Source organism: Gopherus evgoodei, chromosome 9 (assembly GCF_007399415.2).
Source record: "Gopherus evgoodei ecotype Sinaloan lineage chromosome 9, rGopEvg1_v1.p, whole genome shotgun sequence".
NCBI classification, from domain to species: Eukaryota; Metazoa; Chordata; order Testudines; family Testudinidae; genus Gopherus; species Gopherus evgoodei.
Genome location: NC_044330.1, coordinates 89835248 through 89856637, shown reverse-complemented (window position 1 = coordinate 89856637; position 21390 = coordinate 89835248). Strand labels below are relative to the sequence as shown.

The window sequence follows — 21390 nt, the reverse complement described above, 5'->3', positions numbered from 1 at the left end:
CCCTGCAGAGACTGTTGATTTCAAAAGGGGAAGTATTGATTTCATTCTAAGCTTTGCTTCCCCTAGCCTGGCTTCACCAAACCAGATTTAAGCATGTCTGCTTTTCAGGTGAAAGAACATAAATTCTGCCCTTAGGTGGCTCTCGATGATATCACAGTGTGCGCTGTACAAGCCCCAGAGCAAAGAATGTGGCCTGTGGAGTTGTGGCTAAGAATACGTTCAGTGTATGCCCTTGTTTGCCTTCATAGTTGCCTGTCTAAAGTTAACAGCCAGTCGATTTTTATTTTACTGTTTGCCAGCACTGCATACTAAGTGCATTTAATATTGCTGAAAGCTGCTAAATTGGCAGCAGTGGGAACTGAAGTCCTTTCTACACAGAACAAGTTCAGTAAGGGCTTCTCCCTTACTGCCGCACCCCGATGCTGAGACACTTCTGTGGTCAGAGCAATTCAGTGCCCAGGAACATCCTGTCTTAGCACGTGTTGCCAGTCCCAACTGAGAGGCAAAGTATTACTGACTGTGATGTGGTTTTATGATGTGAATATATTTACAGCAGTACAGCTATTCCCTTCAGAACGGGGAATAACTATTCTAGTCTAAATCAGCTTTATACCAGCATAACTGCAGCCATATTAGGGCTTTTATCTGCGTTTTTTTACCAAAAGTTATATAAAGTCATACCTCTAGCCAAAATAGTTACATCAGTTAAAAATTTAAGTTATACTAGTATAACTGCATCTATGATAGAGCTTTTACCAACACAGCTATGTCAGGGGAAAAAATAAATCATACCCTAACTGCCATAGCTATGCTGATAAAACTGTAGACCAGGCCTTAAACTTAATAAAAGTCCATATTGAGGCTGAGAAGGAGGTCTAATAAGTTATCTGATATTCTCTTTTGTCTCCTATGATTGCAGTTTCTCCCTCTCACGCCAGAGCATTTTAATGTAGTGAGCGGATGGCATACACTTTCTTTGGCTGGCTAATGTATGAAGAAATGCAGTATAATTGGAGTTGTTTAAGAGTTTAAGGATTTCGATTCGGAATTAGTTCTTTACAGAATGAGAGATTTTTCCACTGTGGGATTCATACCATAATTAGACAAAATGATGGACTAAGCCCCAGTGGAAAGAATACACTTAATTGGTGTTCATTTGTACTAGATAAACCCACAGAGACAACTCTCTGGTTCTTTTTATCACAGCCGCTTTGAAGCGCAGTGTTCAGCTTGAAATCAGTATATCATTGTTCCTTAAGTATCTACCAGTCTCCTTAAGACCTGATCCCCCTAACTACATTTTTAGACTAATGATTTAACAGGAAGTAAGTAATCTTTTCTTTTACCAAGAAAAATAAGATGTCCTGAAGAAAATACAATCCTGTCAATGGCCATCCTCAGAAGCACCGTAGTGCACTAGGACCACCATTGGTCTGTTCCAATATTCCTGTGTTCCTCTGTGTCCTAAAGCTAACATCCCTGGGGAAACTTTTCACATGCTCCAAATCCTATTTGTCTGTGTGATCTAATCAAAGCAGACTATGCAGGAGTATGCTCCAATATACACAATATGGAATCAAGCCAAAAGCCAGCTGAGTATAGTTGTTGACAAAGACCACCCCTATTTAATCTAAGCAAATGCTATGTGTGGTCATGTTGTACTGAAAGAAGATAACATACATTACCAATATTGAAACTTATTTATTGCATCTGGCATATTATCAAGAATGACTTATGGAGGAATTAACCTTCAACACCTATAATCCAAGCCTAAATAAAGTAGAATTTAGTTTAAGATGAAAAATTTGTCTCAGAAATCTTTGCAATCATGCTGTTAGTGTCCTAGATATCTGGAAACAACAAGTAACCCGGTAACATTAACCTTGACCACAATGTATTTGTATAGAAAAAACACAACAATATTGTTTGTATATGCAGTTCTTGCAGCTAATTAGCACCTGAGGGCAGGTTGTGTATAAACAGAAAACAATAAGGGACCAAAATATATCCCTAGCCGAACTCTGAACACTATGAGCTGTAGCACCAGGCTACTTTTATATGCAGGACTTGTATATGCATCTTCATCAACCTCCCACCTTTTAAATAAAAGGAAGATTCAGATAAAGAGAATCAGAAGTGGAACAATTTATGCATCATGACAGAGCCATGAGATTTAGTGCCCTAGAGAAATAAAGAAATGTAACACCGTCTGCGCTATTAGGCAATTTTCTTGTGATTTTACATACAAATAATTTCTTTGACATCAAAAAAGTCACGATTAAAAAAAAAAAAGGAACTTACTAGTAACTGTGCCAACAGTGTCTTCATCAGAACTCCTCTTCAGCAGGCACTTACAGATGTATCCTGTGTATGATGCCTCTCTCTTACCACATACAGCACTTATAGGGAATCAGCAACTGACCAGGGGACTAGTAATTGGACATGGATCATTTCAGAGAATCGGCAGCATCAATTTCAGATCTGGCTGATAGTGATCTAAAGTTGTTAGAATCTGATCGTTGTTCAGTGGTCTGTGTGATGGTGATCTGTGTGATGGCGATCTCAGACCAGTTCCTAGAGGACAAATGTGTATTTCCCAAAGCCAATGTAGTGCCATTGTCTCTGCAAAGTAGCCAAGGTCTGATAACACCACAGGGAATGGAGAATCTGGTCACTCCTAGTGGTAGTCCCTCTGGAGTACAGCTGAGGCACACTCCCATTTCTACTCCTGCTGCCCAGGCTGTACCTTTGCATAGATTAAACACCTAAGTCTATCCACATCTGTCAATCCATTACAGACTGCAACTCACTTAAAAATCAAATAAACCAGTAACTAAGCTTCAGTTGGTGGCAATTTCCCTTTACTTTGCATGACCGTACAATTTTTCCACAGCTGATCAGTATTTTAAATATGGTACTGTGACAAGAACAATGGTTTCCACGCTGAAAGCGAGAAGTGAAGTTACTTTAGTTGGAAGTGTAGGTAAATTGGCAGCCATGCTGGTTTTAAGCTGAGACAAACAGGACAACTGTGAGTTCAGAAATGTTCACTCTAGGGAAAGAGTAATGAAAAATAAATAGTCTTGTTTTGACATTAGCACATCTAGCAGTAATCACTCTCCCAAATATAACAGACTTCTGTTTTAGATCTAAACTGGTTAAGCTACACCCTGTCGGAATTTGACCCTATCTGTCTGAGTGAATTCTAGCAAGACTGATTATTAGACAGATGACTGTCTGGAATTGCAACACATTTGCTGATTTCTAATTGAGAGAGAACACCATATTTGTAAAGTACACACAGAGCTTTCCAAATTCATTACATGTATAAATGGACTTCTCTGGATTATTTCTCCTTCCCCTTCCAAAAACAAACTGCCTACAGCTCAAAACTTCATAATTCCCTATTTCTGTGAAATTTATGTTGCCTTATCCACCATCTGGTTTGCCTCCACATAACTGATATTTTTGACATTGCTGGTGATGAAAATTATTAAAATTTAAAGAAACAAGAAGTGAGTGGAAATATTTTTTAGCACAGATTCTGTTTGGATCAGAATCTCTAAACATATTTAAAAAAAAAAAAAAAAAAAGAGCGCTGACACAGACTCAATAGTTCAAAGATCCTCAGTTTGAGATGCCAGAGTGAGGCTCATACAGAAGTACCAAAAAATCACCATTTTCTATTGCTGTTAGACTGCCTTTGTGGAAGAGTTAGTGGTTACAGGGCAGACCCCATCTAGACAGATAAATACATCACAAAGCTGTCATTGCTATTGGCACCCTTGGTGGCAACTTCATAGGCCCAGGAATGAATGGACAGGCACACCAAGCTCTTCTCTCATCTCAGCGAGGAAAAGGCAGTGATGGGGGAGATGGTGCCACCAATACCTGTGCAGTACTTGTTCTGTAGATAAAATGAACTTAAATTCCTCAGTGTCATGAGACTGGGACTTTTCATAAGAATTATATTTACTAAAAGAAAAAGTATTAGGTTCAAGCCAATTTAAAAATTAAAAGAAGAGGACAAGCAAAGTTCAAAATAATTAATGTCCACCTTAGATGTCACGTAGAAGAGGAGGTGTACATCCATCAGGCAGTTTTTGCTGTCATCAGACAAGCTTTCAGTCTGAATATAGCACAATTCTCAAAGTCTCTGCAGATCCCAGGTCGCTATATCTGTCTGTAACTTTCCTGAGCGCCTCCCAGTGGCTGGGTGTGGCATGGCAGTCCTTTTCTCATCCCCTGGTGCCTCTTGCAGCAGCAGGCTGTTGAACTTGGTTGGCAGGTCTTCAGTGACTCAGTCCTCTACCCTGGTTACAGTTAAAATGAACCCCTTCCAAGATAGCAGAGTCCAACAAAAACTGTCTATCTGTCCTCACCAGGGTCTTCAGCCCAGACTCTGGACCCTTAAAATTCAGCCCTTTGCTCAGGCTTCTAAAGGAGCCTTGTCCCCTGCTCAGAGGTTACACCACGTTGCTGTTGGGGGAACCCAGCCCCATGCACTATTCCAGGTTCCAACACCCGCCACATATCACTCACTTCAATTAGTTGCTGCTGTTTCATAGACTCAGACTTTAAGGTCAGAAGGGACCATTATGATTATCTAGTCTGACAAACTGGCTCCTTTATCTTCACCCCTGACTTTAAGGTTAAAGTTCTCAGGTACTCTATCCCCCAACTTAAGCAAATGCAGACAGTCAAGCTTCTGTGGCCAGAGAGAAGCCCTTTTCCTTGCCCCTTTGGTCCCAGCCCAGAACTGCCCTGCTAAAACCATGCAGCTCCTTTTATCTGAGCCTGCTAGGCTGCTGATTGACTGCTTCCATGACACCTCCCTAGCTGGCCTGGACGACCCACCTTTGCTGGGGCAGGATGTATAGGACCACAGAGCCTCCTGTAGGGAGCCACAAAGGCCAGGTACAACCCATCACACTGTCCATCCACTATGAAATGAGTGCAATACACATTCAGATTCTCTCTACATTTTGTTTTTACAATGAGCTTAGAAACAAATTGACGACAGCTAATGAAAGGGACTGAAAAGAGTAAAAATTAGTCCATTTGATGCCTTTTGAGCCTGGTGTAATGTTTGTTTGAATGTGCGGCACTGCCCTCTATTGGTTACACAATGTATCATACTTATTCAGTGCTTTGCTGCTTTTTCAGTTTCCTCCTCAGGCCTTTAGTGGTGCTTTTAGTTAACTAGATGCTTAAGCTATTCCCACATTGCATGTGCATTATATAGTCAACAGTGGTGATGTCTATACATCTCTATAGGTAGGGTTCTATTGAAAGGAGGAACAGAATATATTAGATGTACAGCAAGTCTTTGTACTGTGAAAATGCACATATACCACCTCAGGATCTGATTACACTTATACTAACACAGCTGCCTTTGGAGAATAAAGCACAGAGATTTCAGAGAATGTGATTTGCCTGGATGAAAATTAATTTAAAATAAAATAGGTATATCCAAAGGATTGTGTGAAAATCTGAACTGGTATTGGACTCAAATAGTGGATTGCTGCTGATGTATTTTCTGGTAGCTGGGATACAAGAATATCATTTCACAGACAGCAAGAAACAGTGCCAAAGTGTCACCAGCTGAGGTTCCCTAGAGGATATGCAAAAGACTGGTTGCCAGGAAACACCAGCCATATTGAACCTTCACAGCCAGGATAGCTCTCCTTATGTTACAGACTCCCTTTCAGTCCTTTGCAGAGGCCTGTATTTTGACCATTATCCAAACCATTTTGTTTCCTTTTCAATTTTCTGCATGTCTCTTACACTGACTGTAAGTTATTGTTTTCTCTTGGTTTATCTGAGGCCCATTTTCCATTTCTGTAATACAGCATTTTTATCTACATGTTTGAGAGGAAACTAAGCATCATGTATATGCAACAAACCAGATCCTCAGCTGGTATAAATCAGCATAGCTCCATCACAGTCAGTGGAGTTACACCAATATACATTAGTTGAGGATCTGACCAAGTACAGGCTAAATACCAACTTCTGTTCACGTGACCAAGTCAGAATAAAGGGGAATACCCCAATCCATTGGCAGGGCACAGAGCACCAGCACGGCTGTGCCGTACTATGGATTATACTTCAGCGCATGGGCTCAGCCCCAGGCATTCCAAAGTCATGAGACAGGCCTCAGGAAAAAAAAAAATCACTAAATTGATTTTAAAATCATTTCTTTTTATTTGCTTGTCTCAGAGCTTTCAGGGGCACTCAGTCACATTTTCAAGCTTTTCTCTGCAGCCATAAGGGCTAGGAACCAACTTTAAAACAAAAAATGGATTCTCACATGAATCCAGGAGCTGGGGATATAACAGACACCAAATATTCCAAGACTCACAGTAAAAGTCATGAGTTGGCAACACTGCAGACTATAGTAGTGGTCACACTATCTAAATCCCCTCCTTATGTGGAGGATTAATCTAATCAATGCACTCTCTCTCTGCCACTGCCCAGTTCCCTCATGCACCTGCTCCCATCCTCTTCCCCCCCCGCACAGCATTCCCACTGCTTTTGGGGCCCCGTACAAGAAGGAAAGGATTTGAACCTGTTTTCTGATGTAAAGCTCTCCATAGAAATGTACCCACTTACTTTTAATTTGTAATATGTTTACAGTTAGCTAAGTATGCAGGTTTCCCCCCCATTTCAATGTCTTTCCTGCATGCAATATTTCATACGTAGCCTATTAAATGCACTCAAGAGTAGTAAGGGCTCCCTGGTGATAGGCCATCAATCTTGGATGTTTAGATTACATAAATTGAGGACAGATTATCTTTGACAGGCTGGTGATGTAAGGTCAGGTCTTGCAAGGTGCTGAATACACGCAACTCACATAGAAAATGAAGATGATTAGCATCAGAAAAGAATCAGGCCCATTTCATATAGGAAGAACTCTGCTGTGCTTTCCTAACTTTGAAACATGTTTTGATAACAGAGCTTTGGTTAACAACCACAATGGAACAAAAGTTATGTACATTTGGGACCAAAGTTAGTTCAAAACTCATAACACATATGGGGTTTACCAAGAGGTCAACCTCCTAGTTTTTTCTTTAGCAATGTGTAATATTTATTCTTACTTAACATGGCATACTCCTTAGAAGTCCTAGGGGAGTCACAATTCAAGCCAAATAGAGAACACCAAAAGGTATCATTCAGAAGGTTTTAGAATACAGCATAAAATATCGGGAGGAGCATACTCCACAGCTTTTTGGGACACGGACACACAAATGGCCAAAGCAATCTTTGACAATAAGGAAGGAGGGCTGTATTTATTTCCACAGCACTAACAGCACGTACGCCAAACCTCAGCACTACCAGTCATCTGAATAATAGACAGTCTGAGACTAGTGAAAACTCTCAATTTTTCTGAATATGCTGTCATAACATTTTTCCCAGATCTGGACCTTAGCATCCAAAATATGGGTGTTAGCATGAAAAACCTCCAAGCTTAGTTACCAGCTTGGACCTGGTACCGCTGCCACCAGCTAAGAATTATACAGTGCCTACTTCACTGTGGTCTCCCCAAAACCTTCCCTGGGGGACCCCCAGACTCAGATGCCTTGAGTCTTACTACAAAGGGAAATAATCCTCTCCCCTTGTTTCCTTGTTACTTCCTCCCAGGCTCCCCTCCCTGGATGACCGTAGGAGATTCCCTGCTTCCAGTCCTGGAAACACAAGTACCGAGAGATCTAATCTCTCCCCCTCACCCAGAGGGTATGCAAAGTCAGGCTTAGTAAATCTAACACAAAGAGATTTTCCCCTTCACTTCTTCCTCCCACCAATTCCCTGGTGAGCTGCAGACTCAATTCCCTGGAGTCCCCACTAAAGAAAAACTCCAACAGGTCTTAAAAAGAAAGCTTTATATAAAAAGAAAGAAAAAAGGACATTAAAAATAGGCTCTGTATCAACTTGACAATATACAGGGTCAATTGCTTAAAAGAAAAATGAATAAACAGCCTGATCCAAAAAGAATACAATTTAACACATTCCAGCAACTACACACATGTAAATACAAAAGAAAACAATATAAACCTATTGTCTTACTATCCTTGTACTTACAACTTGGAAACAGAAGATTAGAAAGCCAGGAGATAGAAAAATCACTCTCAGAGCCGAGAGGGCACAGACACAAGACAAAGAACTCACACTCAAAACTTCCCTCCACCCAGATTTGAAAAAGTCTTGTTTCCTGATTGGTCCTCTGGTCAGGTGTTTCAGGTTACTGTTGTTACCCCTTTACAGGTAAAAGAACATTAACCCTTAGCTATCTGTTTATGACATATGCATTTTAAGCTATGGATATGAAGTTTGAGGAGGCAACTAACAAGACTGAGTATCAGTATTTTGCTTTTGCTTACTAATATATTGGAATGGCTTCGTGTCTGTACCTTTATTTTATAAAAGACTTTCCCCTACCTACCTTTACATGATATTTCACAACTATTAGAATATTCTATTGAAAGGTTGGTTTTGTTTTGTTTTGTTTTTTTAAATATCACCTATGTATTCTGAAAAAGATTTAGAGACTTACTGACTTGGATGCAGAATCTCATCTCAATCACACCTGTGTAAATCCAGAGTATTAACATTCAACCTAAACTCTGGCTTCCCCACATCCACACCAATATTGTATCATATCATAGTATCTACTAAATTCAAATACAACCTTCCCAAATATCCATTGATCAGTATAGTCTGCTTTATTTAAGTTAAACAATTTGCAGTTTGGCTTGTGCTAAATTAAAGCAATAGGGCGTTAATTATCATTGCCAATGAACCATCAAGATGACAAATAGTTGTATAATCAGATTCATTAAATCTTTTGTGCATCTTCCTAAAAAACACTAGTTGTTGTGTGTGACCTTATCATATTAACTAACACAGGAAATAAATAAGATTAGTGCTTATTTTTGATCGTTCTTTCTCACATGTACAACTGTATATTGCACTAGGCTTAAGATAGTGTATTTGTGATTTAGTTTCTGTGGTCGATAAAGGATTATTCTGTGCTACAATGGTTGAGACTTGTATGTATGCACTAGATATAGGGTTTTTATTTGAATAAAAAAAATAAAAAAAAAAACCACTACCCAAGAATAATTTTGACCCCCAACAAGGGAAAGGTGCCAAAGACTTCATGAAATCCATTAGGTCTTTACTGATTTTATGTGGAAAGCACTTTGATACTACAATGATGGGCGGCAGTAAAAAACCCTAAGGTAGACAGGATTCCTCCTGCCCTGCAGGAAGTAAGAGTCATAGCTAGAGGAACTTGGGATATTCAGTGGAAATCATCCATTCCTACAGGCAGGAAAACTCTTAACAGAAGCAATTTTAAAGCGCCAGGATTCTCATCCTGCAAAAGCTTATGCATATGACTAGCCCCACTGTACTCAGTTTTCAGATCATATTGCTCCTCTCAGCAGTAGAATTGGCATGTAAACAGGATAAAAATAATCACTTTAAAACTATGATGAAAATTATTTATAGTTTTCTCCATAAACATTCTTGCTTAATACACTAAAAGACCTGAGCCCAATCCTGCTATCCTTGCTCATGTAAGTAGTCCCATTGACTTCAATGGCATTTGACACATGAATAAATGTTACAAGCTCAATCCATATAAAAGTAAGATATTGAAAACATCCACTTTTGTTTGAGAAAACAAAAATTTTACCACATTCTCAGATGCTAGCCGTACTCTGTTAGCATTCCATGTGCTAACTCATGCTTATCTACAGTGACTAATGCATCATCAGCACAGGTTGCACTGGAACAGAGGACGTAGAGTGAGATGTTTGCATCATGGGCGCTGTTCTTCAAAGCCCTACAAAACAAAATGAAGACACTGTAAAACTTTTTGAAAACATTCACATGTTCTGCTCATGATAATATTCCTGATTTTCAGGAAGGTTTTAATTAGGAAACTGCTTAGCACATATGGAAATCTAATACTCTGTACAGTACTGTATACACATTTAAATCTGACCATTTTGATATTGTTACAAGTTAACTCCTAAAAGGACTATAATTTGAAAGACAGAGGGGAAAAATATTTTTCTTCTGTTTATCAATGTTTTCTTTGTGCTTTGACAGCACTTTGTGTACGGACCATTGCACCTCCTCTACTAACACAATGACCTCGCTCTTGCCACAGGAAGACAGTACCAGATTTGCACTGTCCCATAAACAGGGCTTCTGATTTTCGGTTTTTATGAACACCAATAAAACACCCCCCACTTAAAAAAAATAAACTGGAGTTTATCCAATTAACACCAGCAATGGTTACTTGTACCTAAAGCTTGTCTATACAGAGCAGTAATGCAGACTACAAGGGAGTAATTTCTAAAGCATATACTATAGTAGAAGCAAATATAATAGAAGCCCAACCCATATACAATGTGTAAGATGGTCCTCTCAGAGCACCCCCTTGTGGTACAACATGGCCCTGCAGATACTGGCTTTAGCTTCATCTGGGTCCCTTGTAAAAAGTTACTCAGACAAGAATACTGTAAACTAAGATTTCTGCTTTGTAAGGTTTTATTTATTAAGTCTCTAACAGCAAATCAAACCACTCCTCCAGTCCAGTCCTTGTTCCCAGGATCCTATAGCCCTCCTCCTAGGATCTGCTGCACTGTTTACCCACATAGGTTTTTCCCTTCTTAAGTCAGAAGTACCACAGCTCTCCTTTTGGGCTCTGTACTTATCATTCAGGCCAGCTGCAGCCTTTTCACAACTCCATCAATGCTAACCCCTTTCAACTCTATAGAGCAAAACAGGCCTCATCTCCCTTTCTGGAAGCTTCCCTTTTATTACCAGGCCTGAATTAATTTACTCAAATGACCTCCCAGTCATAGAGTACTCTAATTTCCTGCACCTGGAGAGGCAGACAAGTCACAGGTGGGAAAAGGGCCTGTCAGGCTGTCACCTTGTGACAATGCAAAAGGCAGTTGCACACAAGTTTGCCTGCTGTTTTGTACTGCGGGTCACTTTATAAGAAAAAGTCTGTCACACAGACTCATCTCCTACCCCAACACCTCTCTAATCCCATCTCTTGGTTCTCATAGGATTGTATTCTATGAGGCCATCAGGAGGCATGTTTTTCCATGGGCTTTGCAAGAGGATGGTTAAAAAGCAGAGGCAAAGCTGAAACTGAAGGCAGGAGAGTGCTTCAACAGAAAAGCAGATGGGTAACTCTAACCATGTCTGGTGATGATAATCACAAACTTTCCAAGAGGCCCTTTTAAACATCAGCCAGGGACAGAGGGGTGAGAGCAGAAAAACACTTTTACAATTATTTTTCCTTTTAAAATTACAATGTGCAATTTAAAGAGTATGTTTTAAAAATACTCAATTTCCCTTTGATTTCTTAATCCTCACACCTTCCCCCTCCCCACCCCTCGGCAAGCATACATAGGTAAGTAGAAGTAATCCCATTTTACAGGGGAAGACACAGAAAAGGTAAATGGTTTGCCGAAGGTGCAATAGCCTATCAGTGACAGAGGCAAGCTTAAAACTCAGGAGCACAATGGATCCTAGCCTGGTGCTCAATCCAAAAGGCAATGCTTGCTGTTTCATTGCTGTTAATTTTTAAGCTCTTTGCAGGGTTACATGTCAAGGTAACATGCATTCTTGGCTTGCCTGAAAGGTTTGCCTTTTGTAACTTGAAGCATTTAAAATCTTTTATTTCTCCTTTGTGCACAGGAGAACAACCTTTTTTTAGGTCAACAAAGGGTCACCAGACACTAGTTTCCAGGAGAACATGCATAATTTCTGGGATTTATTTTTAATTAATGCTCTCCATCTGCAAGGCCACATACAGAGCCAGAGTTATTTATGTGTACAGGAATCTAAATAAAATATAAACCCAAGAATTGAAACCACATTTGTCTCTTTTCCTTCCGTCTCCCATACCATGCTGTTTTGGTATTGGTGAAAAGTTTTGCTTTATTTGACCTTCAGGTAGTGGATGAGGCCCCAGAGGGGCAATAATGGCTGTTGGGTGGGAGGGAAAAGGCGGGGCCAGAAAGACTCAGAGGTCAGCTAAGGGGGCTGTTGCCAACTCTTATGGTTTTAGTGCAAGTCTCACAATATTTGATATTTTTCTTAAAGCCCCAGCTACTGGAAAAAGACATTGCAAAAGGATCTCAGCTTTCATTTTAAAATAAAGTACACCACTACCCCAATATAACGCAGTCGTGGAGAGCCAAAAATCCCTATCATGTTACAAGTGAAACGCAGTTATATCGGGGTAGCGGTGGCAGGCCGTGGGGAGCCCCAGGTCCTTTAAATTGCTGGTGGAGCCCCACTGCTGCAGCCCTGGGGTAAGAGTGGCAGGGCTCCAGCAGTGATTTAAAGGGCCCAGGGCTCCCCACAGCAGCCTTGGGCCCTTTAAATCACCGGTGAGCACTGCTGCCGCAGCCCTGGGGTAGCAGCAGCAGGGCTCTAGCAGTAATTTAAGAGCTCTGGGCTCTGGCTACTGCGGGTAGTCCAGGCCCTTTAAATCGCCAGCCCAGCTCCGCTGCCGTAGCCCCAGAGTAGCGGCAGCAGGGCTCTGTTGGTAACTTAAAGGGTCCGGGGCTCCCCACAGCAGCCAGAGCCCCGGACTCTTTAAAGCACTGCCGGAGTCCCGCTGCTACCGCACTATATGCGAACCCTTGTTATATTGGGTCATGGTGTAGCGGTGTAATTTCATTTTTTGCAGAGAAGAGCTTGAAAAAGTGGCTCAAGAACACCTTGAAGGCTCAAAAATCATTACAAAAAGAAAACAAAAGTGTATGATTTTTAAAAAAAAAACACATGATTTTTAAGCCAATATCATGATTTTTGGGAGCTTGACTCATGATTTTTTAACAGGGTTGGCCATATTGTAAATGCCTTAGGACAAATATAAAGGGCTGAAGTTGTGGGTTCACTCAAAGGGTACCAGAAGAGGACAGCTAGCAGAAACCTCTGGACAAGACTCACTGCTCTGAGAAGGTGTCAAGGAAGACAGTGAATGCTACTCAAGGAAAACTATGGTCATTCTGCTTATTTTCTTATCTGGACTTAACTTCCTAATTTTACTTTCTTATCTCTAATAAAACTACACTTCTAATATGCATTAACTTACTCTTCTAGATACTCCGGATTCTCTTCATACACAACCGGTCTCAGAAACTGCTCCATTAAGAACCTTTTATGGTGTTGGTTTGTTCCTGTGGGCTCTTACAACTGTCACTGCACCAAACTCTTTCATCCACTGACAGAGAAGGGAGGAATTCACCTGGTTTTGAGGAGCCTGAGAAATCAATGTTCACCAGAATGTATCTATTAAAATCAGATCCTTTCATACATATACATGCAAATATAATATTACTATTATTTTAGTATACAGTTCCCCCCCAACTTCTGATTGGATGGTGGAGGAGAATGACATCTGAACAAACTATGTGTTTGGTTAGCATTTTCCTTTAGAAACATTGTAACAGTGAGGTAGTTTAGCTCCTCTCCAGAAAATAGATGGTTTGCTCTGAAGAGAGACAACTGGAGACAGGTGTCAGATGGGACCTTAGGAGTTCAAAACAGGGAAGGAAATTAAAAGAAACAAAGTAGTCAAGAAGCAGATGGTAGACAAGTTCCAGTGGGAGCAGGAGCAATAGAATTAAAGGGTGTCTATACTTCGAGGCGGAGGTGTGATTCCCAGCTTGAGGAGACATATTTGTGCTAGCTCTCATCGAGCTAGTCCACTAAAAAGGTGTAATTATGGCAGCATGAAGGGCTAACCACACACAGTACATGTCTGTCAGAGAAACCAGGTACGTACTTGTGGTGGCTAGCCCATCCCGCCACTCATGGTGCCATGGCTACATTCTGTTTTTAGCATGCTAGTTCACTGACAGCTAGCACATGTCTCCTTAAGCTAGGAATCACACCCCAGCTCAACATGTAGACACACTCAAATGTGAGCAGCCACACAGCGAAGTCATACATACCTGAGCTAACGTGTCCTCACTGGTGCTGCACTCACCCATGGGGTCATTAGCAGTTTGGGGGACATATCCCATGGTTCTTGGTACTGCAATAAGATGAGCTGCTCTTCCCAGTAAATTGTGGAAAAACTTGTCTGTCCTTCTAGGCAATGGGGGGGTATGAAGTATAGTATTCTGGGAAGGCATTCGAGGTCTATCAGCACTTGGTGATTTAGCCTAGTTCTGCACTATAAAACTGGGAGGTTACCAGCCCAAGTAAAAGTGGCACCTGAGCTCTAACACCCAGCTAAACTGGGTTTAAAGCATCACTAAACACAGGTCAGAGGGTTTTGAATGGATATGGGGAGGGGGACTTGAGGGTGAGATTATGGGCAACAGCTGATTAGGAGCCTGAGTTAACTCTGCAGGGACAACAAAAGTTGCAAAAATGAACTATGTTTTAACCCTGTCAAAGGAGTAGGTTTTACAGTTATTTATGCCAGATGTCGCAGCAGTAGGTGCTGCAGTAACACCTACAAATAAATCACGATTATCTGAAGGCTAATTATCCAAATTTGAGTTGTCTGGACTTTGTTTCTGTCTCCCATTTCTGCACATGAAATTAATCAGAAACACTGATTTTGTGAAATTTTTGGATGTTTGCTAAAATCTTTGAAAATTAATGGTTACATGGATAAATGTAAAAACCATATATAAGAGTGTAGTTGGCCCCTTAAAGCAAATAGGAAGAGATAAGTCTTTGCCTAGGTCTTCACTAACCACAGTTTTGTTTGGGATTGATTGGGTATTCCCCATTTCTGGTCTTTCCAGGGTGCTTTGTTCAATTGATATTGAGGGCATGGGAGCATGGCACAGAAGAAATATCTGCTATTTGTCTAAGCCAGTGGTTCTTAACCTTTACTGCAGTCTGCACCCCTTTAGTTCTCAAAATACATTCTTGCACCCCTTATCAAAAATTGTTGAAGTAGGTTAGTTCTTTAAACCTAGATATATTTTTTGTTTGTATATTACAGTAATCATTAAAAAAAATGTTTAATGTTAATAAATACATAGGTCTGATGAAACAAAGTAGTTGTATTTACCTGTCTGTGCTTAATTCGTGTTTTTGATGATCTACCTTCTAAAAAAATCTGGCATGTCTCACACTCCCAGAAAGGGCATCTCACACCCCCAGGGGGTGCGTGCGCCCCTGGTTAAGAACCACTGACTTAAACTATGTAGAGTATGTTTAGATGCCACAGTTGGTCGGGAACTCTTGTGATAAAAATAATTAACAATTAAAATAGCAAATTAGGGGTAAATTTAGATCATTGCATGCAATCTCCTTGTCCCTTCTCCAGTCCCCAGCCTAGCTCCTGTCTCCTGGGAAAAGCATATCTAGCTATTCTCCCCATTGCTGGTTAAAACACCACCCAATAGCAACTCTGTGCTTAGCAGTAAGGGAACAGCTGGCTCTGAGGGCAGGCTGAGTATTGCTTTGGTTACATTTATTTCAGGTTTACACGTGCTGGGCAGGGGCCATGTGGGTAACGTGTGTGAGAGACCATGACCAGTTGTCACGAGGGGTCGCTGGGGAAGCTGGCTCGGGGCTTGCCCGCTGTGGGACTCGCCGCCTGCAGGTCCCTTGCTCGGGTCAGGCCCGGCTTTGCTGAACCGAGGGCGCCCCCTCGCGGCCGCTCGCAGCCCGGCTTTCCGGGAGAGACGCCGCTTGGCCACCCCCGGCCCGGCTCAGGGGAAGCGGCCGGCCATGAAATCGGCCTTTGTCACTGTGGGCACGACCAGCTTCGAGGAGCTGATCGCCGCGGTGACCGCCCCGGAGACTCTCCAGGTGAGGCCGAGGCGCCGGGGCCTAGTGCGACCCGGGGCCTGCCGCGGCTCCCCGCCTCTCCCCCGGCTCGCGCCGCAGGCCCCTGGCCGCGGGGGCGGCTGCTGGGCCCCGGGGCTGGCTCCCGCTCTGAGGCTACGTCCCCCTCACCCGGTTCGGCTCGGCTCGGCGCGGGACAGGTGCGCGCGAGGAGAGAAGCGGTGCTGGCCCGCGGCCCGGCCCAGCCCCCTCGTCCCCGGGGCGCTGTAACCTCCCCTCCCCCCGTCTCGCTGTAGGTCTTGCGGAGCCTCGGCTACGGCAGGCTGGTCCTGCAGGTTGGCAGAGCGGCGGCGGCCCCGGCCCCGTTCCGCACGGCGGCGTTTACACTGGACGTGTTCCGGTTCAAGGAGTCGCTGGCCGAGGACCTTGAGAACGCGGATCTGGTGATCAGCCACGCGGGTAACGCGGCTTCGGGTGGGGGGGCAGGTGCCCGGAGTCGGGGGTGAGCTCTGCTCTTTGCTGCCTGCTCTGCGCCCCAGCAGGGCCGCCCTGGCGCGCCGAAGTGCTGCGTTTGCCCTAGGGCGAGGGTCAGGAAAACTGGCATAGCCCTGAGGGGCCACTGACAAGTTTTAGAGCTTTTACCTCTGCCCCTGTGAGGATGTGGGGATTGTCTGTAATAGTTTCATGACACCAGTGCCTGCCTTGGTGTCCCCCATATGCTGCATTGTTACCCAATGGGTGGAAAAGGACAATTTGCTCTCAGGGCAGGCTAACGGGCATCGGTATGAATATCACCTAGCTGTCTGAGCTTCAGGGGGGCATTGGAAAAGGACTGGCAGAGGCTGACCCCATGTCAGTGGAGAATTTGAGAAGATAGTGGCAAATCCAGTCGCCAGGATAGTGACAACTAGCAGCCAGTGACCCAGAAGGAGAGAGATTTCCCCACCTCTGCAGGGTAGCTCAGCAACATACCAGCTCAGGGACAAAGGATGGGAAAGCTGTGAGGTGGGGGGGCATAAGAATTGATGGCTGAAAGGAGACATCTCTTATTTGGGAGCTGATTTGGGAGCAGTTGGATTATATCTGCAAGTGCTTGGTGAGGTGCATTAATTCCCAAAGAATGGACAAGGCCCCACCAGGAGTGTTGCTCAGTTCGACTTACAGAACAGAGCTCACAGCGTGAAATGGGAGTGCTGGAGCCCCAGCGGTTGAGTCTAAGGAGGTGGTGAGGCCACAAGGCCCACCCTGTGCAGGAAGAGTGAGACACCTTGAGGGACTGGCATGCTGAAGGTGTTCCTCCTAGAAAGTTTAGCAAAGCTAGAGGCACAGCACCAATTCTAGGGATGTGTGACAGTCTCCCAGTTTAAATTTTGTACAATTTTAGTTAAAACTCCCATTCAGACCAAATGTCAGTGGAATCATACAGCATAATGGGAGTATGGCCTGAGTAAATACTTCAGGGTTAATTGTTTTTTACTGCAAGAGTGTAAGGTGAAACTTGATGCATATGTGCAAATACTGTTCATGTTACTGATTTCTTCTATAGGTGCAGGCACTTGTTTGGAAACACTGGAAAAAGGAAAACCACTCTTGGTGGTTGTAAATGAAAAGCTGATGAACAATCATCAGCTAGAATTAGCCAGGCAACTATACAGAGATGGACACCTCTTCTACTGCACTTGTAGGTATGGCACATATTTTCGTATCATTTGTGCCTCCTTCTAAGGGTACAGCCAACCATTCTCATTTTGTTCCCTTAGAAGAAATTGACAGCAGCCATCCTGACTGAACTAGTATTATTAGTAGTAGTGTTAAGGTAGCGCATAGGAGCCCTAGTCATGGCCCAGGACCCCATTGTGCTAGGCATAGTTTTCAGAGTTTTCTTTTACAGTATCACTTACAACACATAGATTTATTGGGGGGTGGGAGGAATCTCTTCTCTGCAACTGTACATCAAAGGCAAAAATCAGTAACTCTTCCTCAAATGGACAGTGACTAGATTGAGCATAGCTCCCTCCAGAGCTGGTCTACCACTGCTACATATTTTTTGCCAGGGTAGATTACTACTAGAGTTATTCTTGTTGCTACTTCCACCAAACCATTGAAAATCTGGTTCCAAGGTTATCATTTTTTAGAGCACTACTGATTCTGATTAAATGACACACACTCTAAACAGAGCAAAAGTGGAGGAGTTTGAGTGGTAATTATTCAAACTGTTCAGAAAAAAAAACAAAAAACAAATCCAAACCTCTGAAGTTGATAGAAAGCAGCACTGGCCAATAGCTCTAAGGGTATGGCTACACTTGCAGCTGTACAGTGCTGGGAGTTAAACCTGTCTTCATACAGCTGAGTAGGGAAAGCGCTGCAGTCTGTCCACACTGACAGCTACCAGCGCACTGTCGTGGACACATTTGCAGCATCTGCAGCGGCATTGGGAGCGGTGCATTATGGGCAGCTATCCCAGTGTTCAAGTAGCTGCAACATGCTTTTAATAGGGTGGGGTGGAGTGTGGCAGGGAGTGTGGGGGAGAGAGAGTGGATTTTTGGAGCCAACACTGTGTCAGCAGCTGCCTTGCAAGTTCTGACCTCCTCCCCCACCCCTTTCTCACTCACTGAAAGCAAACAGCAACTGTTTTTTCCCCTCACAGACCAGATAAGCAGCCCCACCGAAATGGACCCCTCCCACCCGCCGTGCTGCTTCTCTCCTCAAGCCCCCTCCCTCCCCCTTTCTTCAAGCAAACACTAGCTGTGGGCGTTCCAAAGGGAACCCCTCTGCCTCTGCCCATTCACAGCAAACACTTGCTGTGTTTGTTTTTTTGATAACCAGCTCCCGGAGTTCACAACAAAACAAAGAGAGGCATCACAACAAAACAAAGAGAGTAATCTTTACTTAAAAGGATTATGGGAAGCTTCCAGAGGTCAGTCACAGTGTACTAAGATTATTCCCTGTTTACACTGGCACTCCACTGCTGCAGCAGCAGTGCTATACTCTTTATTCCTCTCGTGGAGGTGGAGTACAAGCAGCGCTGTAGCCACAGAGATACAGCATTGTATGTGCCTTGCCAGTGTGGACGGGGAGTGAGTTACAGCGCTATAAAGCCACCAACAGTGCTGTAACTCTCAAGTGTAGCCAAGGCCTAAGTAACATACCATGTAAAGTAAATTTAATAAAAGGCCCTGTCTCTTCAGAGGCTTCTGTTTGAACTTATTTAGGTCTTCATGTTAAATACAGCCTTAAAACAACATGAGAAGTTTGGGTTGATCAACCACTATCCTACCCAGAGGGAGAGTTGTTGAATAACCATTTAGATCTGACACAAGCTCTCTTGTCTTGCACACTGATTGCTCCTGTTGTCAGCTTAATTCTAACACCTGGTCAAGACTATATGGCTGTCTGTAGTCGGGAGATCTTAGGAAGGGAAAAACAGGATACAGATTGGATAATGTGAAATGCATTCACAAGTGTCTTTAATTTTAAGTAATCTTATTACTTATATAGTTCATGGTACTATTAATGAATAAAATAAGATTAAGTCCCTCCTTCAAGGATCTTAAATTTAATATAAACACAGATAACACAGTGAATATTATTGTCCTTCATAAGTGAAAATCATTCAGGAAAAACTGAGAAGGGAGAATGGGAAGGCTTTAGGGTACATATTATATGTTTTATGATTCATGTTTGGGAACTTTGGGTTATGGTAATTTCTTATGTTTTGGTAAATTTAAAACTACTATCATGAGACATAAATAACTAAGTGAAAATATTTAGTGGAAGAAGAATTTTGAGAAGGGATCTGAAGGGCAGACAAAAAAGGGAGTGTACGGTGGCTTTTGACCTGTGACAGCATATAATCCACTCTGAATCTCACTCCACTTTGAAAGGAAAATCTCCTGGGAGAATTCTGCAACAAAAAAATCCAAAATTCTGCTTATTTTATTTGTCAATGCAATATAATCACACCAGTTTCATTTCTTTTGGTAATTTATTTAAACTACCATACAGGAAAAAAAAATCACAATAACTGTTCAGCATTTCCTAAACACATGAAAGGTAAATTACAACTACTTGGTAAGCAAGACCCTGCATTCCAGTTATAATCCTGGATTTTCATTTACATTACTTTTATTTTGGTGTTTGGTGTTCTGTAAAGTAGACTGCCACTTTAAATTGCTCAGACTTTCACACATGAGTCATACAGTTTTGCTAATCATTGTCCTGCATTTATTTTAAATGGATAAGTAAAGTAGATCCTGAGCCATAATCTAACCCCATTGTGCCTCTCTGGCATAGGAAAAAAAGTGAGAAAGCCCATAGACCTTCCTAGCTGAGGATTGTTACTGTCATTTATGATAAGGCTCCTTTACACCACTCGAACAAGGTAAACGAGCCTTAATTGACTAAGACAGTGGAGACATTAGCAGCCTGCCTGTTTTGTTGTTACATTTCTGCTCTGCCCAGAGATAGAGCTTGCTTCACACTGCCCTATGCCAGTCCAAGCCCAGGATACAGCAATAGCGATAAGAGGGACAGAGTGAGTCTCTCTCACTCATTTGTGTGCAGGCAGGCACCCTGCCCCACCACCTTACTCTCTCTCCACAGGGGCGCACGCACACACACGCATATCCAGCCTCCCTCCCCCCCATGATGATCTGCTCTCTGCTGCTGGCTGCTCCCAGCAGATGCGCCCTGGCTGCTGCAGAAGGGGCATGTGTTCGCCACAGATTTCTTGGCTCCTCCATTTTTCTGCGGGAAAGTCAAGTAATCTGCGGAAGGTAAGAATTCTGCGCCCCCCCGCACGGTGCAGAATTCCCCCAGGAGTAGTCATGCTGAAATAGTATGAGTTTCATGATGCTAATGCTCTTTCCACTGTGGTGTGTCTTTTCCCTCTAATGTGTGTTCTTGTTCCTAATCTAATGCAAAAGGGACTCATGCATGCATGTTTTAAGGCAGGATTAGAAAAATAGTGAAAAACAAAATACCCCCATGTGAAGTATTTAATCCTTTGTTTTTGCTTTGTTTTTATAGCACCCTTTTGGAGTCATTGAAGTCAATCGATATGTCAACACTGAAACCCTTTCCTCCTGGACAGCCAGAAAAATTTGCTGCGTTCTTGGACAGAGTTATTGGATTTGAATAACTAATCCAGAAAAATGAAAATGTTAGTATGTGATCAAATTCTTCTAATGTCACTTCCTTAATAGGAAAAGCCACTTATTCGAACCAACACTTTTTGTATCAACTGAACATAAGTATGCCTGTTCAATTTCAATTGACATTAAATATTTTCTCATTTAATGCCAATTTAAAATCTACTGGCATCATGCTTCAAGTAACACAGTGTCAGTAGAGGTATAGGGTTAATTTTTGTTTGACAACTCTATCTAAAGGACTTATCTAGCAAGAGCCAAAGAGAGCTAGAAACTAAAGACCCACAACTTGACTCTTGCAGACAAGGTCCAGATGGCAAATCCAGCTAACAGACAAAAAGTTGTTTTCTTGCAATTTTCAGTCTCAACTGTGTGTAAGATCTTAAAGAGAAAGAGAGAAATCCTAAATGAGTAGCACAATGGTTCAAACTACAATAAAAAATAG

General features: G+C 42.5%; 1 protein-coding gene and 1 long non-coding RNA gene across 2 annotated transcripts in view; one reads left to right on the top strand and one right to left on the bottom strand.

The window, feature by feature from the left end:
- Positions 1-8704: 8704 nt before the first annotated feature.
- LOC115657437 lies at positions 8705-14995 on the bottom strand. Its single transcript, XR_004001974.1, has 3 exons — positions 13995-14995; positions 13133-13300; positions 8705-9847 (listed from the first exon to the last, which is right to left on the bottom strand). It is a non-coding gene; the product is annotated as an uncharacterized LOC115657437 (long non-coding RNA).
- A 117-nt stretch (positions 14996-15112) lies between these two features.
- ALG13 (ALG13 UDP-N-acetylglucosaminyltransferase subunit) overlaps positions 15113-21390 on the top strand; it is a 63793-nt gene continuing 57515 nt past the window's right edge. Inside the window, exons 1-4 of the mRNA XM_030574228.1 lie at positions 15113-15819; positions 16092-16254; positions 17342-17480; positions 20824-20933. Coding sequence (XP_030430088.1) covers positions 15739-15819; positions 16092-16254; positions 17342-17480; positions 20824-20933 — 493 coding nt within the window. The 5' untranslated portion in view covers positions 15113-15738. The remainder of the gene's footprint in view (positions 15820-16091; positions 16255-17341; positions 17481-20823; positions 20934-21390) is intronic.